This window comes from Leptonychotes weddellii, chromosome 3, assembly GCF_054177405.1.
Source record: "Leptonychotes weddellii isolate Sample4059 chromosome 3, ASM5417740v2, whole genome shotgun sequence".
NCBI classification, from domain to species: Eukaryota; Metazoa; Chordata; class Mammalia; order Carnivora; family Phocidae; genus Leptonychotes; species Leptonychotes weddellii.
In genome coordinates, this window is record NC_138371.1 from 39636989 (window position 1) to 39663300 (window position 26312).

Consider the following 26312-nt stretch of genomic DNA (forward strand, 5'->3'; position numbering starts at 1 on the left):
CACAGAAACTGTTTGCACAGGACTCATTAGGTCTCACCCCAGTTTATTAGGACAAAGGCAGCACGGCCTTTGGATGAGAAGCCCGTGTTTGGGATTCAGAAGTCAGAGTTCCAACTCTGTCATCACCATTATTCCCCTTGGCTTTAAGAAAATGAGATGGATTAGTTGTCTCCATCTGTGCAGATGGTGTGACTTACTTTGTCTGTGTTCTTGGGATGATACTGGGAGAGCGATTTAAATTGTCTATATTAAATAAAGGCCAGGAAATGGACACCCCCCCCCCATAGCCATTCCATTCCAGATGACTTCATTCATGTCATGTGTAGGGCAGAAGAAGTCTGTTTTACACACACACACACAGAAGTCTGTTTTACACACACACACAGGGCAGAAGAAGTCTTTTACACACACACAGTCTGTTTTACACACACACACAAAGTCTGTTTTACACACACACAAGTCTGTTTTACACACACACAGAAGTCTGTTTTACACACCACACACACACAGAAGTCTGTTTTACACACACACAGAAGTCTGTTTTACACACACACACGTAGGGCAGAAGTCTGTTTTACACGCACATACACACACACACACACACACTCTCTCTCTCTCTCTCTCTCTCCAGGTTAAACCTTTAGAAGACTGAAGGAGCTAGGAGAGGTGATAATCTGGACAAGGTGCTGGCTGGACAAAATAGAAGTTGGATTAGTCCCCAAATTGGGTGGACTCTACTTTGTCTCAGATGATCTGTCCTTAACCTTGGCCATGATTTCCAGTCAGCATCTACCCCTGGCAGGAGAGCATATGCTCTGAAACAGAGCAGCCTCTCTCGGAGCTGGCTATTTCAGCCACGTCTGCAGCTTGCAGCTCTGGATTAGGGTCAGGAACAGGAGGACCGCAGGCCCCTGAGGAAACTGTCCAAGAGACACAGAGCACCAGTGTTTTCTGCAGGATGACTTGAGTGTTTGTTTAGTCTGGATTTCCTGTACAAACTTCTTCCTCAGGGACCACGTGAGAACCAGTCTACTCTCCTGCCGGCCTTTGGGCAAAGCTGATGATAACAGCAGGAACATTTATTAGCCATCCTCTGTTTCCATCTGCTACACTAGGCATTGTACATGGTATCTCATTTAATCCTTCCAGTACGTTCTTCTGCTTTGGAAGGACAAAGACCTTGAGATTTAAAGGGGTTGGGTCACACATGCCAGTAAGAGACGGTGACAGGATTTGGATCCAGGCTTTCCCTCCTTCTGTCTCTCTCTTTACCTCTCTCCAAAAGTCCACTCTCAGACTATACATTTCAGCCACACACTGAAACATAGGGGCAAAACCTTCATTGTGCTTTTAATCCAAAATAATGTTCGTCAGAGCCCACTGCATCCTACCCACCATTGACCACTTAGGATTAAAAATAATGGACTCATTATAGAAACAACTATAAATTCTTACAAATTCCGACTCCCTTGTTTTGGTCACTCTCTGGCTTCCTAAGTAGGTATTAAAGGAATTCCCCAAAACCTTAAAATAAAGGGCAGTTCCCAAGAGGCTTACAGTCTAGTCCTGTGTTTTTATTGGTATTCCAGGACGCAAGGAATTTTCTGTTTCAGAGGGCTGTTCTCTGCACTGTAGAATATTTAGCAGTGGCCCTGGCCTCTGCCCACTAGATGCCACGAGCACACCCGCACCCAAACCCAGGCACGACAATCAAACCTGTCTCTAGACATTGCTGCAGGACAGACTCAGCCCTGATGAAGAGCACTTGGCCCGAGGGGACAGCCCGGCAGGGACGTGAGCTGGGAAGTCGGTGGCAGCTGGGATTGTTTGGACGCTCAATTTACTGCCCACAAGGTGCCCTGCTCCGGGCAGCTGGGCAGGAGGCACTGTGGGGGGAGGGGAAGGGCTTCCTCATAATTCTCTGTCTCTAATCTGTACCTGAAAGACATTCATTTATTATTCCTACTGCGTGGCCTTTAAGGAACATTCATCATCTCCCCCCCCGCCCCTATCCCATCCCCTCTGGCTGGCACACAGCTCAGCACTGCCTCGTCCTTGTTTTGTGGGAGCAGATTTGCCACGTTGCTCTGCCCCCAGACTTGCATAACAGCAAAAAGCTTTGTGCGGCCTGGATGAATTGGCAGAATGAAGCCAGCAGGCTGCAGAGGAATAATCCATCAGCTTAGATGATATAAAAGGTCTCGATTAGTCCGGGAAAAAGGATAAACAGCACATGCTGAAGGCTCTCTAATTCCATGGTGGTTATTTGCTGTGGAAGTGTCTTCCTGCTACCCCATTGTAGAACTGACAGGCCGAGTTAGAGATGTGGATCTGCATTTCACAAGAGCTGTGTAATAAACTTAACCACATTTTATCTTTTTACAGATGAATGCAGTATAGAGCATGAATTTTTCTCATCTTCTCTGGCGACATTTTTCCTTCCCATCTGTGATTCCCTCCTGCTACTCTGTTCCTTCACATCCTGTGTTTCTAGGGAAATGAAACAAAGACGAACAAATTTGCTGCAACCTGTTGATAGCAAGTGGATTTTTCCCTAATTCAGAAACGTGTTACTCTGAAGGGCTTCATGCATCTTATGAAAGGTAAAATTGAAAGGCCCTCTCCGTAGAGTGGGTTTTACAAATGAACAATATCCGGATACACTGAAAACATCAGGGCTAAAATGAGAATCCTTGGGGACAGGTGAGGAGTCGAGCAGCACTTAAAATGCTGTGCACAAAGTCAGCACCCAACTGTTACAGGCTATTGGATAGATCACACAGTTACTTAGGGAACTTCTTGATGTAGAGTTGACAGATTTCTATTCTGGAGAATTCTTATTTGTTCCCTCTGCTTTAAATATGGCCGGAGGTTTTCCATTGGTTTACCTATGAAATCGTTCAAAGCTAAGTCATGCAGAATTACGTCAATGGTCTATCAAAGGTAGCCATCCTGTATCTGGGCAGGGGGTCAAAGTTGTGTCCTTTATTTTATTACATTCTCCACACTGGCCATTTAAAGCTAAAGGCAAACTCTCTCCCTTGGGAGAGTTAGCTTTTCTGTTTGTTATGGCTTTATGATACTGGCTGGTATCAGGAGAAGGAAATACGTTTTCCAGACCCTTGAGTAGTTTTTTTCTGTTTAAACCTTAATATCCAAAGCTGAACATATTCCGCCTTTATCACGGTCACTAGTAAATGAAATTATCTTCACATCTCTGTCAAGGGAACCAGGCTATTAACAACTGCTCTCTCAAGACAAAAATCCTGTTACTCTTCAAAAAGTTGTAGTTAGTCGTAGATCTAGACCAAATCTAGAAATTTAATTCGTGTTTCTTAAATGGGTTAATGTGTCTTTATTGTTATTAGCTGGTAGTTAGTCATAAAATTTTCAAGTTGAGAAGAAAAAATAGGGACTGATAAGTAATTAACCAGAGATCATATGAGAATCAAACAATTTGAAAACTCGTCCTGTGTAACTGCATTGAGAATTGCGTGTTTTTCACTGATAAATGTGTGTCTCGGACAAATACATTTGCAAATGGTTCCATTATCTCTCCTGTGCTTTTTCTAGACTGCTTTCTGGTGTTTCGTGAAGCGTGTTCTGTTACTCCCCGTCTTCCTTCACTAGCACTGACACCACCCACGTGGCTTAGCGGGGCGGGTTCGGCAGGGTCCTTCCACAGAACGTTCGCAGACTGCTGTCTCTGTAGCTGCGCCTTCATTTCCCCGCCGTCACCACCTCGGTTCTATTAGTACGTAAATGCCATGTTTTTCGGGTGGGGATAAACTTTTCTCAAAGTCTATTTTAAAATTTAAACTATATGTATTGCATTAAATATAATCTGCACGTGGTGCTCTCCTCCTCTCAGTTTTTACGTAAGACCACATGAACCTGACTGGCTTTGCATTGACTTTTTAAATTGAAATGAGGAAGGAACAAAGAAGAGAACATTAAAAGAAATAGTGTTTCTAATTGTCGGCATTTAACTGCTAGTGTGTTTTGGCCCTTTGAGAACAACCTGGCGTGGTTTCGTTTTACCATGCCAGCCAAGAGATTTTGGTTACTTTTGAGAAGTACTGAAACTCTGACGTTAGTCTCTTACAAACAACTTTGGCGTAAAGATTTTAGAAGTTCCTGGCATTATGTGTAGGTTTGATGTTTTTTCTTATGTTTTTCTTACCTATGCTTAGACATACAAACATGTGAGTCCTTATTTTTGAGTAAGGCTGATAACACCACGTTCCTGAGCACTGCCCTGTCTTAAAACCCACTTGCAGTCTGAACTGCTGTGGCCGATGGGTCGGTGGAAGACAGGCAGGAAGCAGTATTGGAATGAGCTGCAGTGAGAGCCATGAAAAGCAAACCAAGTGCTTTGGTCTTGCTGACCACAGCTGCCTCCAAATGCACAAAGAATTTGGCAGTTAGTTTGAAATGGAGTTTGGTACTGCTAATGTAAGTTTCTAACTTAAGAACACATGGCAAGTGGGACTCTGACTGGTCTCCAAAGCCACATCTCAGACCCACATCCCAAGATTAGAGGAGCCCTTTCCGAGGAGTCACTGCGCCCACGTCTAAAGGGGCCATTTTTCTCCAAAGATGTTGTAAGCTAGAAAGTCATGGCCTTCTGAAAGTAAAAGGCACCGTGTGCTGGAAACAAAATAGTGTCATGAAAGACATAATCACCACTTAGACATAAATCTGGCGGGCTAGACTTAACTATTCGAAGAGTTGTCAGGGAAGAGTGGTACAGGCTTGAATGCTGGCATCCTAACAAATAGGACCTCTCTCATCCCTGTATCTGCAGTATTTGCATCTAGGAAATATAAAGTTTCTTTATAATAAACATGGAGAACTGTATTTCTCCAGTAGGTAAGGCCCTCCCTAGCCATAAATTTGTATTCATGTATAATTGATCATCATCGTGAGTCACCACGTAGATCCTGGCTTACGGATGTTTGTGAGTTTTAAGAGTACTTCTGGTGTGGTGTTTGTAGAGGGTTTGATAAGCATAGAGCTGTTATGTACCACCTGAGAACAATCTCTCCTTATTAAGGAAGGAGATTTCTGAGATGGCAATAAATGATTGAGCCATTTATTCAGCATTAAATGACTGAAAGCTATTTATTGCCTGTAAGCTAAAATGGAATATTAAGTCTCAAAAAACAAAGGACTCCTTTCACTTCTGACTATCCCAGGGAAAACAAGAAAAAAAAACCTAGGAATTGTTTTGAAAACTGTGGTACCTACTGTTTGAACTGGGATGCTGTTCCCAAAGCAAGGGGTATTTACTTGAGTGGCTTCTTTTGGTTAGTTAAGACTCATTCACTATACTAGTTCATCAAATATATATTGAGCACCTGCCATGAGCCAGGCACTATTCTAGATGTTTGGGAAACACTGGTAAACAAAAAGATCCCTGCTTTTGGAGCCTAAGACGTTTTGAGATACTGGATCATGTGTTCTAATTGCCTTACTTATGAAAACATAAGATTTTGTGAAACATAGCCAAAAGCTACAGATAACTTAAATTGCTATATAAAACTATGCACAATTTCAAGGAAATGGCATTTAAAACAGTTTTAGGAAGGCTAAAGATAATATGGTTTTTAGAACCTACTAAGATGAATTTATATAGCCCTTAAAAGATACAATCACACTGAGCTTCCAAGTTTTGGTAAACTAACTTCAGGTTATATGCGTATGCTATACTGAGAAATTAAACCTCTTACTTGGCCAATTGAAAAAACTACCACACTTAAGCAGTTTTAAACGTATTAAATTTATATTGGGCATACAAAGGTAGAGGTTCCTCAATGGTACCTTTGACAGGAAGCTAATAAAAGGTATTGTATTCTCATACTATGTAAATTCTGTGTTTCTTAGTGCCATCACACCACTTTAATGCCCTAGTGTTGGTGTGTTGGCAGCCTTTCCCCATTTTTTGTACAAGTATGAAGCAGTTTCTTTTTGTTATTATGAGTGCTTGTTGGACTCCATTCTAGTAGGCTCTTTAAAAGACGTGGAGAGGGGCGCCTGGATGGCTCAGCCAGTTAAGCATCTGCCTTCGGCTCAGGTCATGATCCCGGGGTCCTGGGATCGAGCCCCACATCGGGCTCCCCGCTCAGCAGGGAGTCTGCTTCTCCCTCTGCCTCTTCCCCTGCTTGTGCTCTGTCTCTCTCTCAAATAAATAATATCTTAAAAAAAACAAACCTGTGGAGAGGCAGCTAGGGGCAGGGCTGGGGTGCATGGAGGCCTGGGATCAGGTTCAGGCTCCAGAATAGAAATAAAATGTCCAGTCTTTGCCCCTTTGTAATAACTGATTTAATTTTCTAATCCTTCCCATCCCCAAACACACCCTTCCCAGATCTTCTAGTAATCACATCCTTTCTTTATATAACTATAAAATACCCCGTCCCCAAAAAGCCCCTTTTTAAAATGCCACCTAACACATTCATGGGCTGCTTCCCTGTGTTACCTGGTCTGTGATTCATGAATTTACTCATTTTACTATGAAGGTTAGTGAGTGAAATTAGGAAGATTACCCAGCCCTTGTAAACAGTCCCGCAAAACTAAGACGCTCATGTTGTATCAAGGATAGGCATAATTTAATGCTTCCATATCTGGTGTCACTCATCTGTTTGTCTCCCCTGCACTGTGGGCTGCCTCTCTGTGGGGATGTATATACCATAGCTCCTGGTGAGCTAGGCAAGGCTGAACACTGTAGCACTTACACTTGTCTTTAAAACTCCAGACAGGTTTTTAGCTAATTTGCAACTAGCCCAGTTTTCTGTCCCTAGTGGGCACAGTGTGGTAGGATGCAAAGAACACGAGACTAAGAGTTCTGTATCACAGCCCCCTCTTGGGTCTCAGCTTCATCTATGAGAGTGGGATTAGATTAGAGATGTCTGATGTCTCTTTCAGTCCTAAAATGTCAGTAACGCAGACAATTCACACCGTCTGACTACTATTGCCAAGCAAATTACTTTGTGACCAACAACTTCGATAGTTGAAAATGGCAGTCGTGGTATTCTCATACCATCTCTATGGTTAGAAAACCACACACTAAGCCTAACCGTGTAGACCAGGGGTTTCTGGCCTTGGAAGCGAATGCCATTCCATATACCCAGCTCGTCCAACTCAGACCCTAGTGTGGGGGTACTAGATTCGGCTCCCTAAATAGAGGTCAGGGCTTTGTGAAAACCACCTCTCTTCTCAAAGGAGGTTAGAACCCCTCCTAGTGAAGGACCTGTTTAATGACTGAATTCTATAGATACTGAGTGTGTCCTAACTGCAAAATGATAGTGTTCGCTTCTAGAGCACTGGAAACATGCCTGTCCACCCTCCCCCCCTCAAGGATGAACTCCTTACAGGATCGTCCTCTCAGTCATCGTGGTAACTCCAGCTGCCGCCCTGCATAGTACCTGGCTCAGAGGAGGTATGAGAAATTGATTTGAGCCAACTAGATACAGTCTGTATGCTCAGCAGAGTTCCCAACCCAGTGATGTAAGAAAACCTTAGTGGTTTTAAAAAATTCATTTTTTACAGGTTTTTTTTTTTTTGGATACATGTATTTATTACGCTGTAAAAAGCAACACTACCTGATTTCATTTAAAATAAATATTTCCCAATTTCAGAATACTTACAACTTATAGTTTTAAGATTAGATTCAACTTTGGGAGGTTCTGGAAGCAAATACATTCATAGCTGTACAATCCCCAGGAAGAATCTAAATCCAGCATCGGGTCATTCAGTCCCCACCCGACAGAAAACAGCATCATATGGTCGACAGCAAATCCAGCTCTGCAGCTAAAGGGCAGTGTGGGGCAGTAGTGGGACACAGCACATTGCACCCCAAAATGAGATCATTAGAATTGAGACCACCAAAAACAGCAACGTACATGAAGCTTTAAATAAACATGACCACAGAGAGCTCTCATGGTACAGAAAAAGCACTTAATGATCTTAAAGCCCAAACAAAAAGATCTTTGGAGTATACTGATGGCGGCAGTTAAGAGCACAGTCAAAAGCACTGAAACCAAGAGTACTTGTTATTACCAGCCGACAGCAAACAGCCAGAGCAGGAACCAGCGCAGTCATAAATAACCTCATGGGTAAATAAGGGCACATTTGACTAAACCACAAAGATTTTACAAAATAGTTTTGATCTGACAAAAAAGATGAAAACTCTGTTTCCAAACAACAGTTAGAACCTCTTTTCATTAAAGCCTGAAAATTGTTGGTAACCTTTAAGCCACACAATGGAATCATCTTAATGTTTCATTTTCATCACACAAAGCAAGCTGCTGTGTGAGCGAAGTTATTTCAGTTGTTTTCCGCTAAAGAACATCTACCGCTTATTATCTGCGGGGATACTGCGGTTCCTCTACAGCATTTTGTAAATACTACCTGTCTGCATAGCTAGAGAGATCTGTGGGGCAGGAGCACAGCGGCAGGGCCAGGTGCCCACCCACCGTATTCCCCACAGAAGCGCACACATGGGCATGGCTTCGTGCCTGATGCGGCTCAGTTAAGGAACACTGGCCACGGTTCCTCCAAAGGAGGTGCTGTCTAGGAAACAGGGCAATGGCTGAAGCCACTGACTTCGACTGGAAGCAAAAATCAAAACATTTGGAGGCTGCTAGAGGGGGAAAGGGGCCCTTAGGCATGATAAAGGTTGGAAGCAGCAGTATGTGCTGATAGAAAAGGAAAAAAAAAAAAAAAAGAACTTGCTGAATTTGCTACATTATAACAGCTAGCATTCCTATAGTTGAGGATTTTGTTCATTTCGCTAAAAAGGACTTGGGAAAAGCCCACTTGTATGTGTATGTGCCTGTGTGTGTGCGCTTAATATCAGAAAGCCTCATTAGCAAACCCCTTTACCTCTGAGGTATGATAGGATAAAGCAGAGGTGCAGTTCCTCCCCAAGACAGACAGTGGGTCTCCATTGAAAATGAGATGGCCTTTTCTTATTATTAAACTATAGAGCCCACCAACAATTACCCAGTAGAGAATCAGGAGAAAACTGGAGTGATCTCGTGGTCCCCCAAATAGAACAAATATCTTGATGCCTTTAATTACAGGCTTAAAAATAAATGTTAAGTGTAACAGTTCCCATACCATCATAACAACTTCGGTAGCTTAGAGCGTTGATCTGAATTTATCCTCAACTTTATCCTGGAAACTGAAACATATCTTAAAGAGCTGTGGCAGCACATCCCTTCCTTTTTTAGGTTGATGAATTTGACTAATTTGTACTTAGCTTAGTAATTTGTCTCTGGTTCATCGCCTGTAGACAAATGGCATAGTTGTAGTTCGGATGCCAGATACGTGAGGCATTTTCTGACTTTCGGTGGAAAACGTGAAAACTGCATAGTGTGCCAGCACCCACATTCCCAGCTAAAGCAAAGAGGCAAATAGCTAAATGTCTGGGAAGAGAGGCTGGACTAAGGGGCATATAGAAAAAGGAATTTTTTTTTTCAAAAGTATTATAGAACTACATTCACATATATATTTTGGTCACCAAACATAAACAGATTCCCTGATAAAGCCTAATCAGAATTGGTCTATGCTACTAACAGCTGTGAACTATTTTAATTTTTAAAGAGTCACGCCATGAAGCTAGGGTGATGGGAGACATTTAAAACACATAACCCTAAGTGCATATAGTTGTTCGGACACTCAAACTAAATCTACATTTGAAGTCCTGAAAATCACACTCTTTTTGCTTCTGAAGGCAGCCTTGACCCATCTGGACAGACTGTACAACAGAACTTAATTTATAAATGCCTAAGTTCATCATACAAATTGAAAATTCACAGAACACACAAAAATAAATCCTGAAGACCACACAGTTAAGCTAGCATTGGTAACTATTTCTTTTACATCAAATTATACAATGCACGAGGTAAATATTGCTCACATTATGGAGGGAGATTGTTTTATTTCTATTTTTTCCCAAAGAGATCAGATTTGTCCTGTGTGTACAATGAAGAAAACTCCAGTAACACTGAAATGACAAATGTTGTAAAATATACATCACTACCAGATAGAAATACACATGTTCTTCATAATCATTTTCCACAATTAAATAGGTAAGTGATTTATATTTGGGGCTTAAAACCGTTATAACAATCCATCAAGATTCTTATGGACCGTTTGATTTTCTTTTCCGTTGTCGGAATCTCCTTGAGGCGTATACTGGACTTGGTATTCTTGGAGGATTTTAAATACATCGTGGTGTCCAAAGTGCAGCGCTTCATCCATGGGGGTGTTATTCCACCTAAATGGGTAGCACAACATGGCCTGGGTCGTTAGATAATCTCCGTACAAAGATGATAATCCAGCGCTCCTAGATGCTAAATGCAGGCTTAAGTGCCATTCAAATTTGGCCATTTCATCAATGTTACAAGTAAAAATTGAGATACAGAAATGGATTCATAATTCAAAAAGTGGTCTCACGGGCCACTTGAGATATGGGGAGGAAGGGAAAGCAATCTTCTACAAATGGATCTTGTTCACATATCTAAGTGCGTATGGAGGGGAAGTTCTAGTGTGGACAGATACAATGGACTCCTCCGGGATGCCGGAAGTTTAATTTCATGAAAAGCCCACAGGATCGCTCCCTAAATAAAATGTCCAAGGAAAACTCAGGTATATAACACCCATCACCCTATCCTTGGATTGAAAATTTGTGTTCCTGTCGATTCAAAATCACAACAAATCTCGGAAGTCTGGAAGTGACTGTGACCTCATTAGAGCCCAGACACACACTGGAGGAGCGGCATCGGCCCCAGAGGGATTGACATTGTCCTCATCTCTGGTAAGGATGGGAACCCAGGGGCTCAAATGGACCACTGCACCACCAGAACAGTAACGACGCTTTCCACTGTTAAGTGTGTTTCTGGGGTGTGCTCCTCAGTGAGAGAGGTGAAGACTGAAGATAAAAGAAAGAGCTGCCAGCAGCGATTAACCAGCTCAACAGCCTTTGGAAAGAAGAGAGAATGCTGTGAAACTCACAACGCAAGTAAATGAGAGTGTGAGAATCGGTCCCCTAATTCTTGACAAACTCTTGAGCCTCTCTTCCTCTCTCCACTGAACTCCATGGCTGTCAGGTGCTCAGCCTCCCACTTTGTCATGTGCTACTCTCCCAACCTTCTGGTTTTCCTTCTTGCCATTTCTTCTTTCCTTTCCAGCTCTGTCTTCAACCTTTTACCTCCTTAATGGGGTCACAGTATGGAACCGAAAGGTTTTCTGAATAGTCTCAAAAAAATACTTTTGGATAAAATTTTGTAATCTTCATTTTTAAAATCAGGTAAGTAACATTTTACATGCATCTTCATGTTTCTCCAAAAACAGCTCCTTTTCCACACTGGCCTTCATTAATTTAGGGAGTTGGCCTTAAACTGGGAGGTGGGGGAGGGGGACTGTTCAGGTATCTGTAGCAAATAATTATCTGTCTTTCTGGAACAATTGAATGTTAATTGCAAGTTACATTTTTGACAACTCTTCCTCCATGAAATAATACAGACTGTCAACTTTGAAGAACACACTACATTCACTCAAGCCTATTTTACAATTTGAGGGGACACTGACTCTATGAAATGGAGAAAAGAGTTGTCTTGGTTTAGCTTATATTCTAGAGTAGTTGAATACCCAGTTACCAAGTTAGTTATTTAGCTAACTCCTGCCTATCAGATGGGTACGTCTACTTCCACAGTCCTAGAGGCCAACGTAGGGCAAAAAACAAAACACTTCATGATCTTTAGGTATAAAGGATAAAATATAAAGCACAGTAAATGTTCCCAGCTTGTGTTAAATAGTGTTTTAGTTGGCATTATAAACACAGGGCACAAGATTGGGTGGGGGAAACACTCTCGTCAGCTTCTTGCTCTAGAAAGAGCTGGTGTGAACATTACATTTGAGGATACAAGGGAGGATTGTCCCTCTTAACATGAGGTTTTAAAATATTGCCAGTAAAGGTCATGATGAAATAACCGAAGTGTTACCATACTTAAACAACACTAACAATTTTCAGACACTGACATCATCACTTGTCTGCATTTCTTGCAAGGAGCTTGAACTAATAAAACCCAAACTTCTAATTTAAAAAACAGTGAAACCAAGATATAGCTAGAGAATAATCAACTTGCCCCAAATTTATTAATACAGTCCCCAAATATCCAATCCAAAACTCCTAATCATACTTCTCAAACCTCTCTATCAAGCATTTTTTCCTTCAATTCTTAGCCTTTATTCTCATTACTGACTCCTCCTGTTACATAACTCCAGTTACATGATGTGCAAGTGTGTGAGCACAGAGTTGACTATATATTTATATATGTAGTACAGCTGCACTCTCAAGCTTCCCATGACTGGCCACTTTGTGGAAAGCATTTACTTCAAGAGGAAAGGTGGTTTGCCATGTGGACCAGGAAAGAGAGAGGAGAGAAGCAAAATATATTCCGAGCAGATTTCTCCCACTGCAGACAGAGCACCCTTCTCTCCTTTCCGTACCTTCAAATCTCATCTCTTCCCCAAAGCACTGATTAAAATTCAACTCCACAGAGCCTTCTAAAACTGACACCAGCCAAATCTAGGAATTTCAAGAAAGTCTAATATATTCATTTCAGTGTACTGTGACAGTAATTTTCTTACACATTTTTAATATGCTCCTATAAATGTTTATCTTGTCTACCCTATGAAGTTAAAAGCCCCACAAGGACAAAATTCCTATTCTTTTCCAACACAAAGCACTGTTTTCTTTATACAGTATATTGACTAACAGACGAACCCGAAAAATTCTGAATAAGAGACCATCCTTAGATGAGAGAGAGGATATGGGAGAGAAAATGATCAACCTAGCAGAAACAAGGTTTTTGTTTGTTGCCTTTGTAAGGTACCATAGCAAGTTGAAGAATGTCTCCAATATATACATGGTGGATTTAAATACACCATCAACTTAAATATTATAGCCCTGTATAATAAAACCCGGACTCACCAATTACATGGTAGAAGGTAACATAAATGCTCACCTGTCCTTGGGGAAAGGGTTTACTTTGCACGCTTCCAGCAAAAATTTAACAACTTCAACATGACCTGTATCCAAAACAAAACAGGCAGATTTTAGTATTAAGTAGAAGTTATGTCTGGGAAAAAAAAAAAAGATGAATGGTTCATATATTACCCTCTGCAGCAGCTACATGGAGTGCTGTTCTAGAGTCATAGTCTCGCTGTTCCATGTCCATGGCTGACAAAGCAAATCTGAAAATGTGTAAGAATAAGCTATTCGTGATCTATAAAATGTCATTCACCCTTGTAACATTTATCCCATCATTCTAAGGTCTTGTGAGACAAGTAAGTGCCATCCTTTATCGGGCTCACTAATGGGAACTTGAGAGCGTGTTCAACTAGTACACAGGCCTCCTGGGTAAATGCCACCTCTCCTCTTTTCCTTAGCTTTGTTCTTTTTGGGTAAAAGGAAATGTTCACCAACTCTCACAGAATTCAGCTTCATTACATTATTGTTCAAAACTCAAGGAGAGTGGCATACCAAAGTTTGTGCCTCAGAAGGGCAAGAAACTAACACCTACTACTAAAGTTAAATGTTGTTTTTTTTTTTTAAAGATTTTATTTATTTGAGAGAGAATGAGAGCACATGAGAGGGGGGAGGGTCAGAGGGAGAAGCAGACTCCCTGCCGAGCAGGGAGCCAGATGCGGGACTCGACCCCGGGACTCCAGGATCATGACCTGAGCCGAAGGCAGTCGCTTAACCAACTGAGCCACCCAGGCGCTCCAAAGTTAAATGTTTTTACTAAGGCTCCCATTCTGTAACATTTTATAGTGTACAGTTTACAAGTACTAATCAGGAAACTTTAAAACAATTTTTTAAAGTGCACATTGTTTTACTGAGCTAAAATTGGCATAGAACATAACGGAAGTTTGAGGTGTACATGCTGGATCTGATACATTTATATGCCACAGTAGTTTTAGCTAACCTTCCTTCTATCCCATCATGTAATTATTCCTTTTTTCTGGTGAGAACAATTAAGATCTAGTCTCCTAGCAACTTTGGAGTTTATAATACAATACTGTTGATATAAATACTGATCAGACTGGAAGACAAAGGTACAAATTAAGCATAAATATTTTTCCATGTTAAAATTCAGTTGCTACTCTGTACAAGAGATCTTATGTGTGCAGTGCTATACAACCTTTCTAACCCTGGTGATCTACGAACACTAAATGCCCATTTCACTCCCTCTTCACCCCCAAATGTGGGAAGGGGAGGGGAGAAGGGGACTGAGAAAGCATCATTCAACTCCAATAAAACACTAATTAGCCAGATTAGTTGAATGGTTACACTTGGGAGAACAGAGGTCTGGGCTTTTTAGGAGGTAGAAAAGGACAAGACTGCACAGGAAGCGTAAGGCACTGGAAGTGGGGGGATTTAATATAAATTTGTTTGGGTCATTTTTATTAGATCAGCCTTAAAAAATGGCCATCTGCGCAGAAGCAACTTCATAAACTTCTGTAAACCGTATGCCGAGCCATACGCCACCGTGTTAACACACCTTCGAAGTGCAGACACATCTCCAGTATACGCGGCAAACAAAAGGTTTATCACTGACTTCACCTGTGAAGAAAAGAGAGTTCAGGCATCCACGGGAGGAAAATAAATAGACAGAACGTGCCACTATCACCGGTAAGTGATCTCCATGTGCTCTGAACTCTTCAGCTGCGACACACGCACGAAGTTACCACAAGTACACTATCACCAAAAAGAACACACACGCGTGACTTTTTTTTTTTAAATAGAGGGTTAGGAGAGAAAATTCATCAATAAAGATAAGCTACATGAAGGAGGGAGTGGAATGATACTGGCGCAAAAGTGGAAATTTGGGACCTGTGAAACAATGTTGGGGCAAATGAAAATTGTTTAGAACCTTTCTAATTTGGTTTGTCTCAGTACCGTGAGTGGACTTTTATACTCATAAATCATGCTATATAAATGTCTAATCCCTGCCAGCAATCACTGTCCTCACCAATCACCAATCACCGGCTTCTCTGGAAATCCTAGGGGACAACATTCAGTATTAATCACCTTAAAATTAAGGACTATACTCCCCTGAAAAGACAGTCTTCAAGTCAATGCCCAGGTAGTATAAACTGGAGCATTCTCAGAGCCTAGGACACTGCCTCTGCTCAAAAGGTGGGTAAACTCCCCAGATTTTAAGTCACTGCTAATGAGTGCTTCAAGACTTCAAAGTGTATCTTCTTTTGACAGTTACCCACTTGCTTGTCCTTACAATTAAGGAAAAGGCGGTCATTAGATTTTGGCTTGCTTTCATAGAGACTTTCTCTAACCCTGTTTTTGAGAAACTGTTGAACACACAATGTAAATATTTCATAAATTCCCACTTCCGTCTTTTGCAACTTCAGTATTCATATTGATGATCCAACTGACACTGGACTCAATGGTAAAAAACAGGAGTTGAATTGGAGGGATGGAAAGTAACCCAGCTATCCACCAACAAAGCCGTGGGCCTGGGAGCTGCGCTTTCAAGAGCTTAACCTGGACCTCTCCCCTTTCTACAATGGCTTCCCTCTCCCTGTGGCTTTCCTTTTAAATCAAGCCGGAACTAGCCATTGCTGGACTTCTCTAGGTTAGCATTTTCACAGTGTGTTCTGTAGAAACTGCACAAAGGATCTGTGGGGTAAAAAGGGTCCTATAGTCAGGCATTTTCTTAACGTATTAAATCCCCTTCTTGGAGATTCATGGGCCCATGAAAGGCTCTGTAAAGTTCTGCAATATAGGAACCGGTCTAGCTGAACACCCCCCACCAAATTTTACTATCACTGTTGACGTTACTCCAGAAAACCTTCCTCTTATTCCTTCAGTCCATTAGCTTGCCTTCCAAGCCACCCTTACTGCTCCCACCCAGCTTGTGCCCTGTTGTCGGTCTCCTGCTAATCCTAAGTCCAGAACAGTGTTCTCCCTGGAGGTGGAGAGAAAAGCATCACGGAATCAAAGAGAATGTTCTAAAAGTATACAGAAGCATCTCTTCTCCCATTTCTAATTGTCCTTATCCCACACCTCAGTTTGACACATTTTAGGAAAAACAGCCTTTTGACAAATGTCTCCAGGTGATTTTGATAGGCACTCTTCTGGGTTATAAACCACTGTTCCAAGTGCCCCCCCTTTTTAATTGGATCCAATTGGAATCCCCAATTCCCCTTGTGCTCTTGGGCCCACAGAAAAAATACTGATGGGCTATTACAAATTATTCTTCATATTTCCAGCTGGTCTCTCGTCATTGCTTGACAATTTTTTTTTTCTTATTGATTCCCTTTCGTTCTGTCTTCAGGCCTTCAATACCAGTGGTGCCCCCAAAGCAGATGACCCTGACCACAGCTGTACTTAGATAAGTGTTCTCACTTCTCCCTCCTGTTACGCAAAACATCTACTTCTAATACCTATTCTCCCTTCTTTCTCTCCAAACCTCGAAGCAAAACACATCTATCCTTTTTCACTTCTGAGACTAACTTCTTTACTGATTCCTTTAAACATATATCCTCCCAATCACCCAAACTTGCTCCTTGTTTCCAGCACCTTCAACCTTTCCCTCCTTCCCTGGAACCCTTATTTCTCCCTTAATATGGACACAACTTCAACCTGTTTTGAAAAACCAACATATAACCCTACTGCTACCCTCTCTCAGTGCATATTTTCTGAAAGTAGCTTGTATTGCCTCCTCACCCACTATTACCTCTACTCTCAAAAGCTCCAGCAGCCTTCCCAAGTCCTGCTTTTTGATGACCTCCCCACCAAGTCCTGCCCTCTAACTCCTTGTCTTCCACAGTGCTAATTACCCAGATCTTCCTCTAGTTTGCTGTGCAGAATCATCCCCCACTTCCCACTGCTTAAGAATATACCAAAGGGGGGCGCCTGGGTGGCTCAGTTGGTTAAGCGACTGCCTTCGGCTCAGGTCATGATCCTGGAGTCCCAGGATCGAGTCCCACATCGGGCTCCCGGCTCAGCGGGGAGCCTGCTTCTCCCTCTGACCTTCCCCCCTCTCATGTGCTCTCTCTCTCTCAAATAAATAAAATCTTTAAAAAAAAAAGAATACACCAAAGGCAGTCTCCATCCTTTTAGAGGATAATTTTCCTCAAAGGTCTCATACATTCCTTTCGCCAGAATGATTTTCCCAATCTACATCTTTAATCCAAATCTTTGTTCCTAAGCCTTAACTCAACAGCTCCACTTGCTCATCATGCTGCCATTTCAAACTCAAAAATAGCAAGCCTCTCTGCAGCTCTGATGGCTCCGCACCAGAAGTCCATATCCATCTGCCTACTTGACACTGCCTGTAGAATGCTCAACAGGCATCTCAGACTTACACACAAAATAGAACTTGATTTCCACCGCCCAACCCCAGTTAGTTCCTCTTCTGGTCTCCCCCATTTGGGGATGACCCTACAATTCACCCAGTTGCTTGGGCCAAAAGCTAATTTATCATCCAGTGCTGCCATATTTGACTGCACCGGTTGAGCCCTCCTCAAGGATGCCTGGCCACATAGGGGTACCCAACCCACGCTCTTCTCACCCCGCTGTGGCGTCCAGTGCCCAAGTACATCTGATGCGAGGAAGGGAGACTTCCTCGTACAAACGTGCTGACAGGGTCTGCTTATGCCAAGGCAGAACTAGCTTTTTTCTAATTCACACAAACCTACCAAATAGAGCCTGGTGATATTCCTTGATTCTGTTTCTCACAACCCACATCTAGCTCATCAACACATTTGCTCTACCTCCAAAACGTATTTGGAATCCCACCACTTCTCACCACCTCCAGTAATATCACCCTAGGCTCACCTTATCTCACCTGGAGGACTGCCATCGCCTCCTCTAACTATTCATTCCCCTCAACCAACTCTGCTGCCACAGGGATCTTTTGAAATCATAGGTCACAGCACTCCCTGTGACTTCCCGTCATACTAGAATAAAATTAAGACTCTTTACCATGGCTTTCAGAACACTAAATGCCTTACTCCCCAGTTACATCATGCATCTCATTCCCTATCACTCTGCCCCTTGCAGGTCTCCACCAGCCGGGTGGGCTCCTTGCCGCTTTCGGACCTACCCTTGCTGTGCTGGCTGGGGATGCGCTTTCCCCAGATAGTGAGGCTCCTGCCCTCATTTCATTCAGGTCTATACTCAAATGTTATCTCACAGATTCTAAAATACTGACCTCTTTTTCATCATTCCTTATCCCTTACCTTGCTTTTTCTCTTCAGAGCATTTATTATCTGACATCATATATATGATATTTCACATTATATATTTTATATATATATTTAAATTTGTTTCTTGTCTCTTTTCCCCATTAAATGTAAGCTCCATGTGGGGCAGAAACCTTATTTTTACCCCACTATAACCCCAGTGCCTACCACACATAACAGGTGCTCATTAAATACGTGTTGACTCCAATCAACACAGTGTACACCTTAGACTCACTCGATGTTATACTTCCATTACACTGAAATTAAAAGAATATGTTTACTGACTAAATCAATATTCTCTCCCAAAGCATCAAATATTCAAATTGTTACCACCACCATTTGGGGGACTAAACTGTAATCATTATTAATTCTTCTACCTCCTTTAGCTTTTACTTCAAGTATCATTACCAAATATGTTCAGTTCACCCTAACTGGTGCCTCTACTTCTGGTCCTTCCACCCACCAAAACTTTCCCATATATTTCTATTCATCTTCTCAAAATATTGCTCTGATCATTAGAGGTTTCTCAGCATGGGAGTGTCAAAAAAAATCTCCAAATCATTTTTGATAAAATTTAAATTCTTTAACCTTGCACTCAAGATTCTTCACTCTGGCTAACTCTCTTTGCTCTCTCAACCTCCACAGAACAAAACTGTTCTTACTGCTCTTGTTTTTATCTTTGTGTCAATGCTCCTTTTTCTCCTACCTCTAGATTCCTAATCAAACCCTTCCGTTCCTTCGAGGGCCAGCTGGAAAACCTCTGGAAGCCCCTTCTTTGCTACCACACTTCCTCAGGCATCTCATCCAGCAGTCACTCTCCATGTAACTTGTTGCCAGTTGCCCGCATGGTGTTCTGTGACAGCACGTGCCAAGGAGTCATCAATCAGACCCTGTATCTCCCACTACAACTCTGAATGTACCTTTTGCTCCTACTAAGCCATAGTACACACTTTCTATTGCCTGAAAGCATCTTTTCTCCACCCGTTTTCCACTGCAGCGTTATTCATAGCCCCTGTCTATGAGCTCTACTCCAACCTCTTCAATCAGAACTCATCTCTTTCTCCGACATTTCCCTCACCACGGCCCTGTCACCTATGGCAGATTTACTTACACATCTTATCTCCTCTACCACTCAAGAGAAATCCAGAGTTCCGACATGGATACCACTAATACATTAATCCCATAGTTCTTATTCTTTAAAGCATATTAGTCCTTTTGAGCAATAAACCCTTGATGATTTTCAGTGACTGCATGCATAAACTCCCCTTTTTAAAATTCTGAATTTAGACCAAGACCAAGATTTTTTATATATTGTATGTGTCACTTAATTATTCAATATTTCTGAAGTTCTAATACTCCTTATTAAATATGGCCCAAGAGTGGCATGTTTCAGCTCAGAGAGAGAGAAACAAAATGAGGGGGAAAAAATCAGAAAACTGTAATGTACAAAAGCTCTGTGATTTATCAGGGGAAAAAAATACTAGCTTGCCTTAAAAAAAAAATTATTAGGGGGTAACATGGAAGCTTAGAATTCTTCCCATGAAAACAAACTAGCTGCAGGGCTGAATTTAGTCCAAGTCATAGACCAAGACAAGCAGCAGCTTGATCACAAAATGAGTGCCATTCACTTCTAGACAGAAAAACACTAGGGGGGCGCACAGGCACTGGCACCACTTAAAATTAAAACCACATTTACTCCAGCAATAGCCACCTGTATTTTTAAGGTTTGCATAAATCATGAAATGAGCTATGAGTAGAATGCCAAGAAAGAAAATGGAACAGTTTAACAGTTTTGAGACAGCAGATGGAGGGTTATTTCATTTAGGGACAGTCTACTTCCTGGTCTTGTTAAAAGAGTTCCACAAGTATTCCCAGCTAAACTGGCACACCCTCTGGAGTGATGAGCATCGTAAACCAAACTGAAGGATGAGGACACCCTCTGAGATGACTCGTGCAACTCCACAAATTTCTCAGTGAATAGATTAACCTGAAGTAATCTGGTTTGACATAAGGATGTGGGTGTGCTACCCACTGATCAAGGCTCAATCCCCTAACTCCCCAATGGATACTTGGGTTATGTTACTTTTAAAATACATGTCAAGAAGGCCAGTGTAGAAAACAGTGAGTCAACAGTAACTGTCGAGATAGATTCATCTGTTGTGATGAATCACTCCTCGGTATAAAGCAGTGGAACATAACATAGTTCCACAGTAGCCCATATAAATGAAGGGCTCTGATGTTTAATGTATGTTTCTCCATAGTAAAGAGAAACTTCACTTGGGCAGGTAGCCACTAAAAATTTATAAATTAAATGTTAACCAGCTTTCCCTTTACGCTGCACATTTTCCAGTACCACTACATTTTCCTTATCAAATCTGTGTCAGAAACTGCCAGAACCAGACAACCTGATCTTAGTTTATTTATACAAAGTCATGACAACAGTAGGACAAAAATGTTACACAGTTCAGCATGAGTTCATTTCACACTAGCATACTAGCACACTGGCATATCGAAATTGTACTTCTTTCTCCAAAACAGCTAGAAGCAGTTGGAGAGTCTATCAATTTTACAATTCTAAAAAAAGACATTCCTAACTCTCCAATCGTATCATTCTATTCATTTTAAGCCTGTTTAAAAGTTGAACTGTGTGACTTTTGTCTCCTTCTCCCAAATGCCTTAATTCTGTACAAGTAGCAATTAGAATTACATAATATCATTTTACATTTATATAGTGAACAACCTTGAAAAATTCAACATTTTAAAAAGTTGTAATTGTTTTTAAACATTTCTGATAGGCTGGTTGTAAAATAAAATTATAGGTATATTTTATTTATTACTACCACTGAGGTTAAGGGCCTTGGCTCAAGGTCATATAGCATATGAATTAGTAATGTAGCTGGGTTACATTCTCAATTCTGTACAACTAGACCATGGTGATGTGAGTCCTTAATAGACCTCAGACTGTTATCCAAAGGACAGAAGAAAAAGGATGAAATGGCAATTTAGCTCTAATCCATAAAGGTCCTTTGCTAAATATCAAAAGGAAGGAGGGGAGGCTGGGAAGGAAAGGTCGGAGAAGAGAGACAAAGAGGGAAGAAGGAAGGGAGGATTGATTCATTAGCTTTACTCCAAGTATTCTATTTCCAACTCTGTTACCAACTGCAACACTGTGGCTACCCTTGTTTTTCCTCATTAGTTTCTGTCTTCATACAAAGACTAATAATGCAGCCCTTTTGGAACGGCTTTAATGGAAAAAAAAAAAAAAGGCAGGTAACTGAAAAACCGTCCTTCCCTTCGTACCACTTCTAGTTTGACGTAAGCCACTCTCTCATTTCCAGCTCACTACAGTATCTGTTGCCATGGGACAAATACTCTTCATCTGTTAAATAAACCATCATCACTCCAGATCCAGTTTTGTTTTAAAAGCTTCACGCCAACTTGGCCTTTTTGAGCCTTTAAATGAAAATAAGTTTTCAGCCTTCTTTCATAAATATTTTTCTTAAGGTCAGATTAAGAAATAGAAAACTATTATAGTATAGTGAAAGAAAAATTTTAAGTTGTCATCAAATGTAAATTAATCTCTTACCAACAAGGGTAGAAATATAAACCTGCACAATGCGTATGTGAGCAAAGCCATTTCCTCTTTTCCTTATTTAATATTCATATAAATATCATATGGACATGTAAAAACAAAATTATAGTACTTTTGTGATTAAAAAGTGGAAGGTGAGTATGAGGCTACATGCTCCTAAGCTTTTCCATTGACTTATTCAGACACAATTATTAATCTGCTATATATAGACAAAATTAATCCAAACTGACATCAGAGGATTAGAGAAAATCCTTTAAAGGAATAACAGTCCAGAAATTTCATGACATTTCCAAATTTTTAATGCAGGAGGTGTTCATATAATAATTTTAATAGAGAGGAATAAATTGAATAGTAAATTTTACTCTAAAGAGGAGCATAGAAATTTCACTTACAAAATATAACCTCAAAATGGCAGTTCCAAACACTGCATTCTGCTTGATTAAAGAATAAACTCTCCTACGCATACCATTTTCAAAATTTCTCAGTGAATAGATAAACCTGAAATAATTTTACTTATTCTTAAGAAGTCATGATTATATCAAAGAAATCTGACAACCCATAAAGACAAACATTCAGATTATACATTATTTAGAAAAAAATAGCTAATATGAAGCACCTACTCTCTCTGGACTGAGCTAAGTGCTTTAAGTATTACTATCTGTTATTATTCAATGGACAAGAAACTGAAGGCTAATGAATTTAAATTAACTTGAGCAAAGTAATAATGCTGGTAAGTGACAGAGGGAGAGCTCATGCTCAGTATGACTGATGCTCGGGTCAGCACTCTCGACCACTACGCAGTATCTATTGGGCCAAGAGATTTCCTAACAAAACCTGAGATGAGATTTCCGCACCAATACAATACCAAGACTAAAATCAGAAGACAGCAACTAAGAAACAGTTCCTAGGGAAATCAGAAATACTAATTTTCTATTGAGGTGCTAGCCAAAGGTATTTTGTTTTTAATTGAAACGAAAATAGACAAAACAAATCATTCAACTTGGCATATCAATGCCACAAAAGGAAAAAAGTTAAAGATATCTTCAGTCTCTGCATTTAAGTCTTTAAAAGTGAAATATGAGTTTTGGGTCAATGTCAAGAGAGCAAATATGATTGCTATACCATTAGCAGCAAATAAACAACTTATCTCAGTGGCTCATGTTATTCCGGTAAATGCCAGTGAATGGCCTAAAAAAATACCAGTGGGCCCATTAGCAACCCTCCTTTTAGATCCAAGCATAAAAGTAGCTAACATCATATCTTTGTGTGGCATGACAAACAGCATTCCTACTTAAGAAGTCAGCAACAAATAGGAGGAAAATCGAAATAAGCAAGGGCAAAGGCAGCTATTTCCCTGAAGAACAGAAGTGCATTTTCCATGTGGCAAACCTAAGAGTATTTATATGGCACGGACAACTATCAAAGTTTCATATTCGCTATCTTCCCGGCTCTCTTTCTCCCTTATACAAATATTTGTAAAACTCCATGAAGATTAGCTAACATTAGTGTGTTCAGATAGAGGGCAAGGTGCCACACTTCTGGCATGATAAAGTGTCATGTTCATTTATAATTATCATTAACTAAAAAAACAAGTAGGTAAAACCCCAAAGAGTCAAAGAAACTAAAAGCAAAGAATAAGACAGAAAGAGAAGAAAACAGTCACCAAATGCTTGTACATAATACTTTAAAACAAACACACAAACAAACAAACAAACAAAACAGGGTCAGGGCAAATAGAATTCAAAAGATTCTCACACTGTCTGGTAGAAATTAAAAATAAATATACACAAGGTCCCTGAAAAGAGATGGGGTTCTCTTTCTGCCAAGAAACAAAACAAAGACTTGGCAGCAGTAGAGACAGAATTGTCTTCAATTTAAAGGACCCATCTCTCCTTTGCATGCCCTAAATGTTGCTACAACAAAGCAAGGCACAGGGACATGAATATGCTGTAGTTATTCCAACCACAGTACATTCTTACTGACTGCTTTGATTTTAGAAAGAAATCTCTCATCTCCAGAGAGCCATACTTAATTCTCTACATTCTTTAATGTTTATTTTACAGTTCTACTGTGGGAAGTCTGACATGCCGACTTTACAGACAACACACAGAACAGGCACAATGACATCTATTTTTCTAGTGCTATACACTTTTCAAAGCACTTTCATTGACATTGTAATATCATCAAATTATGCTAACAGGTTCCTCCAGCACATAATACAAGAAGCTGCTGGAGAATAGGATATTTTAAAGACCCTTAAAAATAATGCAATGTTTAACACTGTATAATATATATATATAAATAGGCCAAAAAAAAAAAATCACTCCAGCACCATTCTCAGGGCCTTATCATGAGACTGCTTAGCATGTATCGGTATTTTAACATTTATAATTCTTATCAGCAATATTTTATGTGAAGCAAGGCGGCTGGGCATGGCAAAATCATACACAGAACTCACCTATTAGTGTAATCTATATTAGTTGAAAATTCTTTTAAGTAGAATCAAATTCTAAAAGAAAAAAGCCTAAATGTAGGTCTTCTATGTAGGGAGGGTCTAAAGTAGATTCCAAAGCCTACTGTTAAAATCACTATCTGGTAAATGCTCTGAAATCCCTTGCCTGATCTTCTGCAGCTTCTGAATCTAAATTTGGAATGCAGCTATAGGATAATAGGGGGAGGGAGGCGGGTGGCAACAGAGCAGATTAGCATCACAGCAAATCCACGGTTACCAACCTCAATACTATTCTGACAATGTTGCCATATTTTCTTCAGCTCTGCCCCACTCTTCAAGAATCAACATTTCCTATCTTCTTTATGCCCGGAAACCGCACAGCCTCCCTCCAACTCGACAACTCATTCTCAGCAGAAAGCCTGCTTTCATACTCTTCAGGAAAATGGAAGCCAATGGGCAGAAACTTCAACTTCTCCCTACCATGTCTGCAAACCTACCTGCCTGCCTCTCAATGTCCTCTATTTATTGGAAGAGATGCTTTTCCTCCCACCAAACCTAATCCTCCACTTGTGCTGAGAGCTCCATTTCTTTCCAGAGACATCACTTTATTGGCCATTTCTGCTCTCCTGTATCTATCTCAAGTTCTCCTTCTTTACTGGGTCTTTTCTATCAGCAGCCAAACCTGCTCTACTCCAATAGTTCTCCGACCTTTAAATCTCAAAGCCAAGAAAATTTTCTTAACTGTGGGGAGAAGGTTACCAATATGGGCTGCCGATTTTTTATTTTCTGAGCACATACAATAAAAACAACCCTACCATCTACTGATATCATTTACTAAATAAAAGGGCATTTTAACACCAAAAGAAAATTAGGAAAGATGTCTGCTTTGGTACAGTTGACTGTTCCAAATTTCTTACAATACTCTTTTCCTTGACTTCTACTATGTTATGCTGGATTTTCTCCTAATGGGACATTTTTCCCTAGTGGGAGACTTGTGTACTGTTCTTTTAAAATGGGAGTTCCTTAAGGTTCCTTCGCATTCTGCACTGTCTTCCGGAGCAATCTCACACAGCTTGAGTTTCAAATCTACTCTCTTCATGCTAACAACTCACATAATTATATCTCCAACTCAGACCACTCTCCTAAGTTTTAAGCCTACATGTGATACTCAGCATCACTACTTGGGTATCTCACAAATATAAATACGTCAAATGGAAGTTAGTTTTCTCACACTGCCAATTGCCTACCTATGATCTATTCCCTACCCCATCCATGCTAAGAGAATCTCTATTAGTTAGGGATAGCAATGTGCCAACTAAAAATTCTTCCCTAGATTCCCTTGTAGCTAGTCTGGTCAGTAAGTGTCAGATGGGTTTCTGGGAACTTATCTGATTTAGGTATCCCTCTTTCTTTTCTTCTTCCACTTTGACCATACAAGTGAGGCTAAAGGTGGAACAGTTATCTTGCAACTAAAAGGTGACAGGCAGGAAATCTAAAGCCAACACACTAAGGTTGGTTGGAGTATATCTTACAGATGGCACACATCCTGGGTTTTCTACCCCCAGACTTCTTGTTATGTTAGAAAAACAACCCCATTCATTTAAACCCCTACTAATCACACTCTTGATATCTAGCCAAACAGACCTTTAGTTGTTACAATAACCAAAATTCATTTCTCCCTGTACTCTCAAGGTTGGCTTCTCCAGTGTTCTCCATCTTAGTAACGCAGCACCATCTGTCCTATCACTTATACTAAAACCTAGTTGTCCACTTGACATCTCATTCTTTTCATCCACCAGATACTATCACCAAGTGCTGCCAACCTTCATCTGTTAAACACATCTCATATCCGTCTACCTTCTCACATCTATTTCCCCATTCTATCACATCTCATCTCAGGCCCAGAACTTCAACTAGTTCTGGGTTCAGTTCAATGCAGTATTCCCCCTGCATTCATTCCTGTCCTTCCCAGAGGTAAGTTTTAGTGAA

At 40.7% G+C, this 26312-nt stretch overlaps 2 protein-coding genes and 1 long non-coding RNA gene across 4 annotated transcripts in view; 1 reads left to right on the forward strand and 2 right to left on the reverse strand.

Moving 5' to 3' along the window:
• The window catches only part of STAT1 (signal transducer and activator of transcription 1), a 36454-nt gene extending 32902 nt beyond the window's left edge, over nt 1-3552 (forward strand). The window contains exon 25 of the mRNA XM_031038604.2: nt 2386-3552. Within this exon, the coding sequence (XP_030894464.1) occupies nt 2386-2400 (15 nt within the window). The 3' untranslated portion in view covers nt 2401-3552. The remainder of the gene's footprint in view (nt 1-2385) is intronic.
• Nucleotides 377-753, reverse strand: LOC145720500 (uncharacterized). Its single transcript, XR_014143463.1, has 2 exons — nt 496-753; nt 377-461 (listed from the first exon to the last, which is right to left on the reverse strand). It is a non-coding gene; the product is annotated as an uncharacterized LOC145720500 (long non-coding RNA).
• A 5936-nt stretch (nt 3553-9488) lies between the features above and the next one.
• The window catches only part of GLS (glutaminase), a 73408-nt gene continuing 56584 nt past the window's right edge, over nt 9489-26312 (reverse strand). For both annotated transcript variants that reach the window (XM_006726969.3, XM_081813967.1), the window contains 4 exons: nt 14574-14635; nt 13187-13263; nt 13035-13098; nt 9489-10282 (listed from right to left, as the gene is read on the reverse strand). In XM_006726969.3, the coding sequence (XP_006727032.1) occupies nt 10126-10282; nt 13035-13098; nt 13187-13263; nt 14574-14635 (360 nt within the window). In that variant the 3' untranslated portion in view covers nt 9489-10125. The remainder of the gene's footprint in view (nt 10283-13034; nt 13099-13186; nt 13264-14573; nt 14636-26312) is intronic.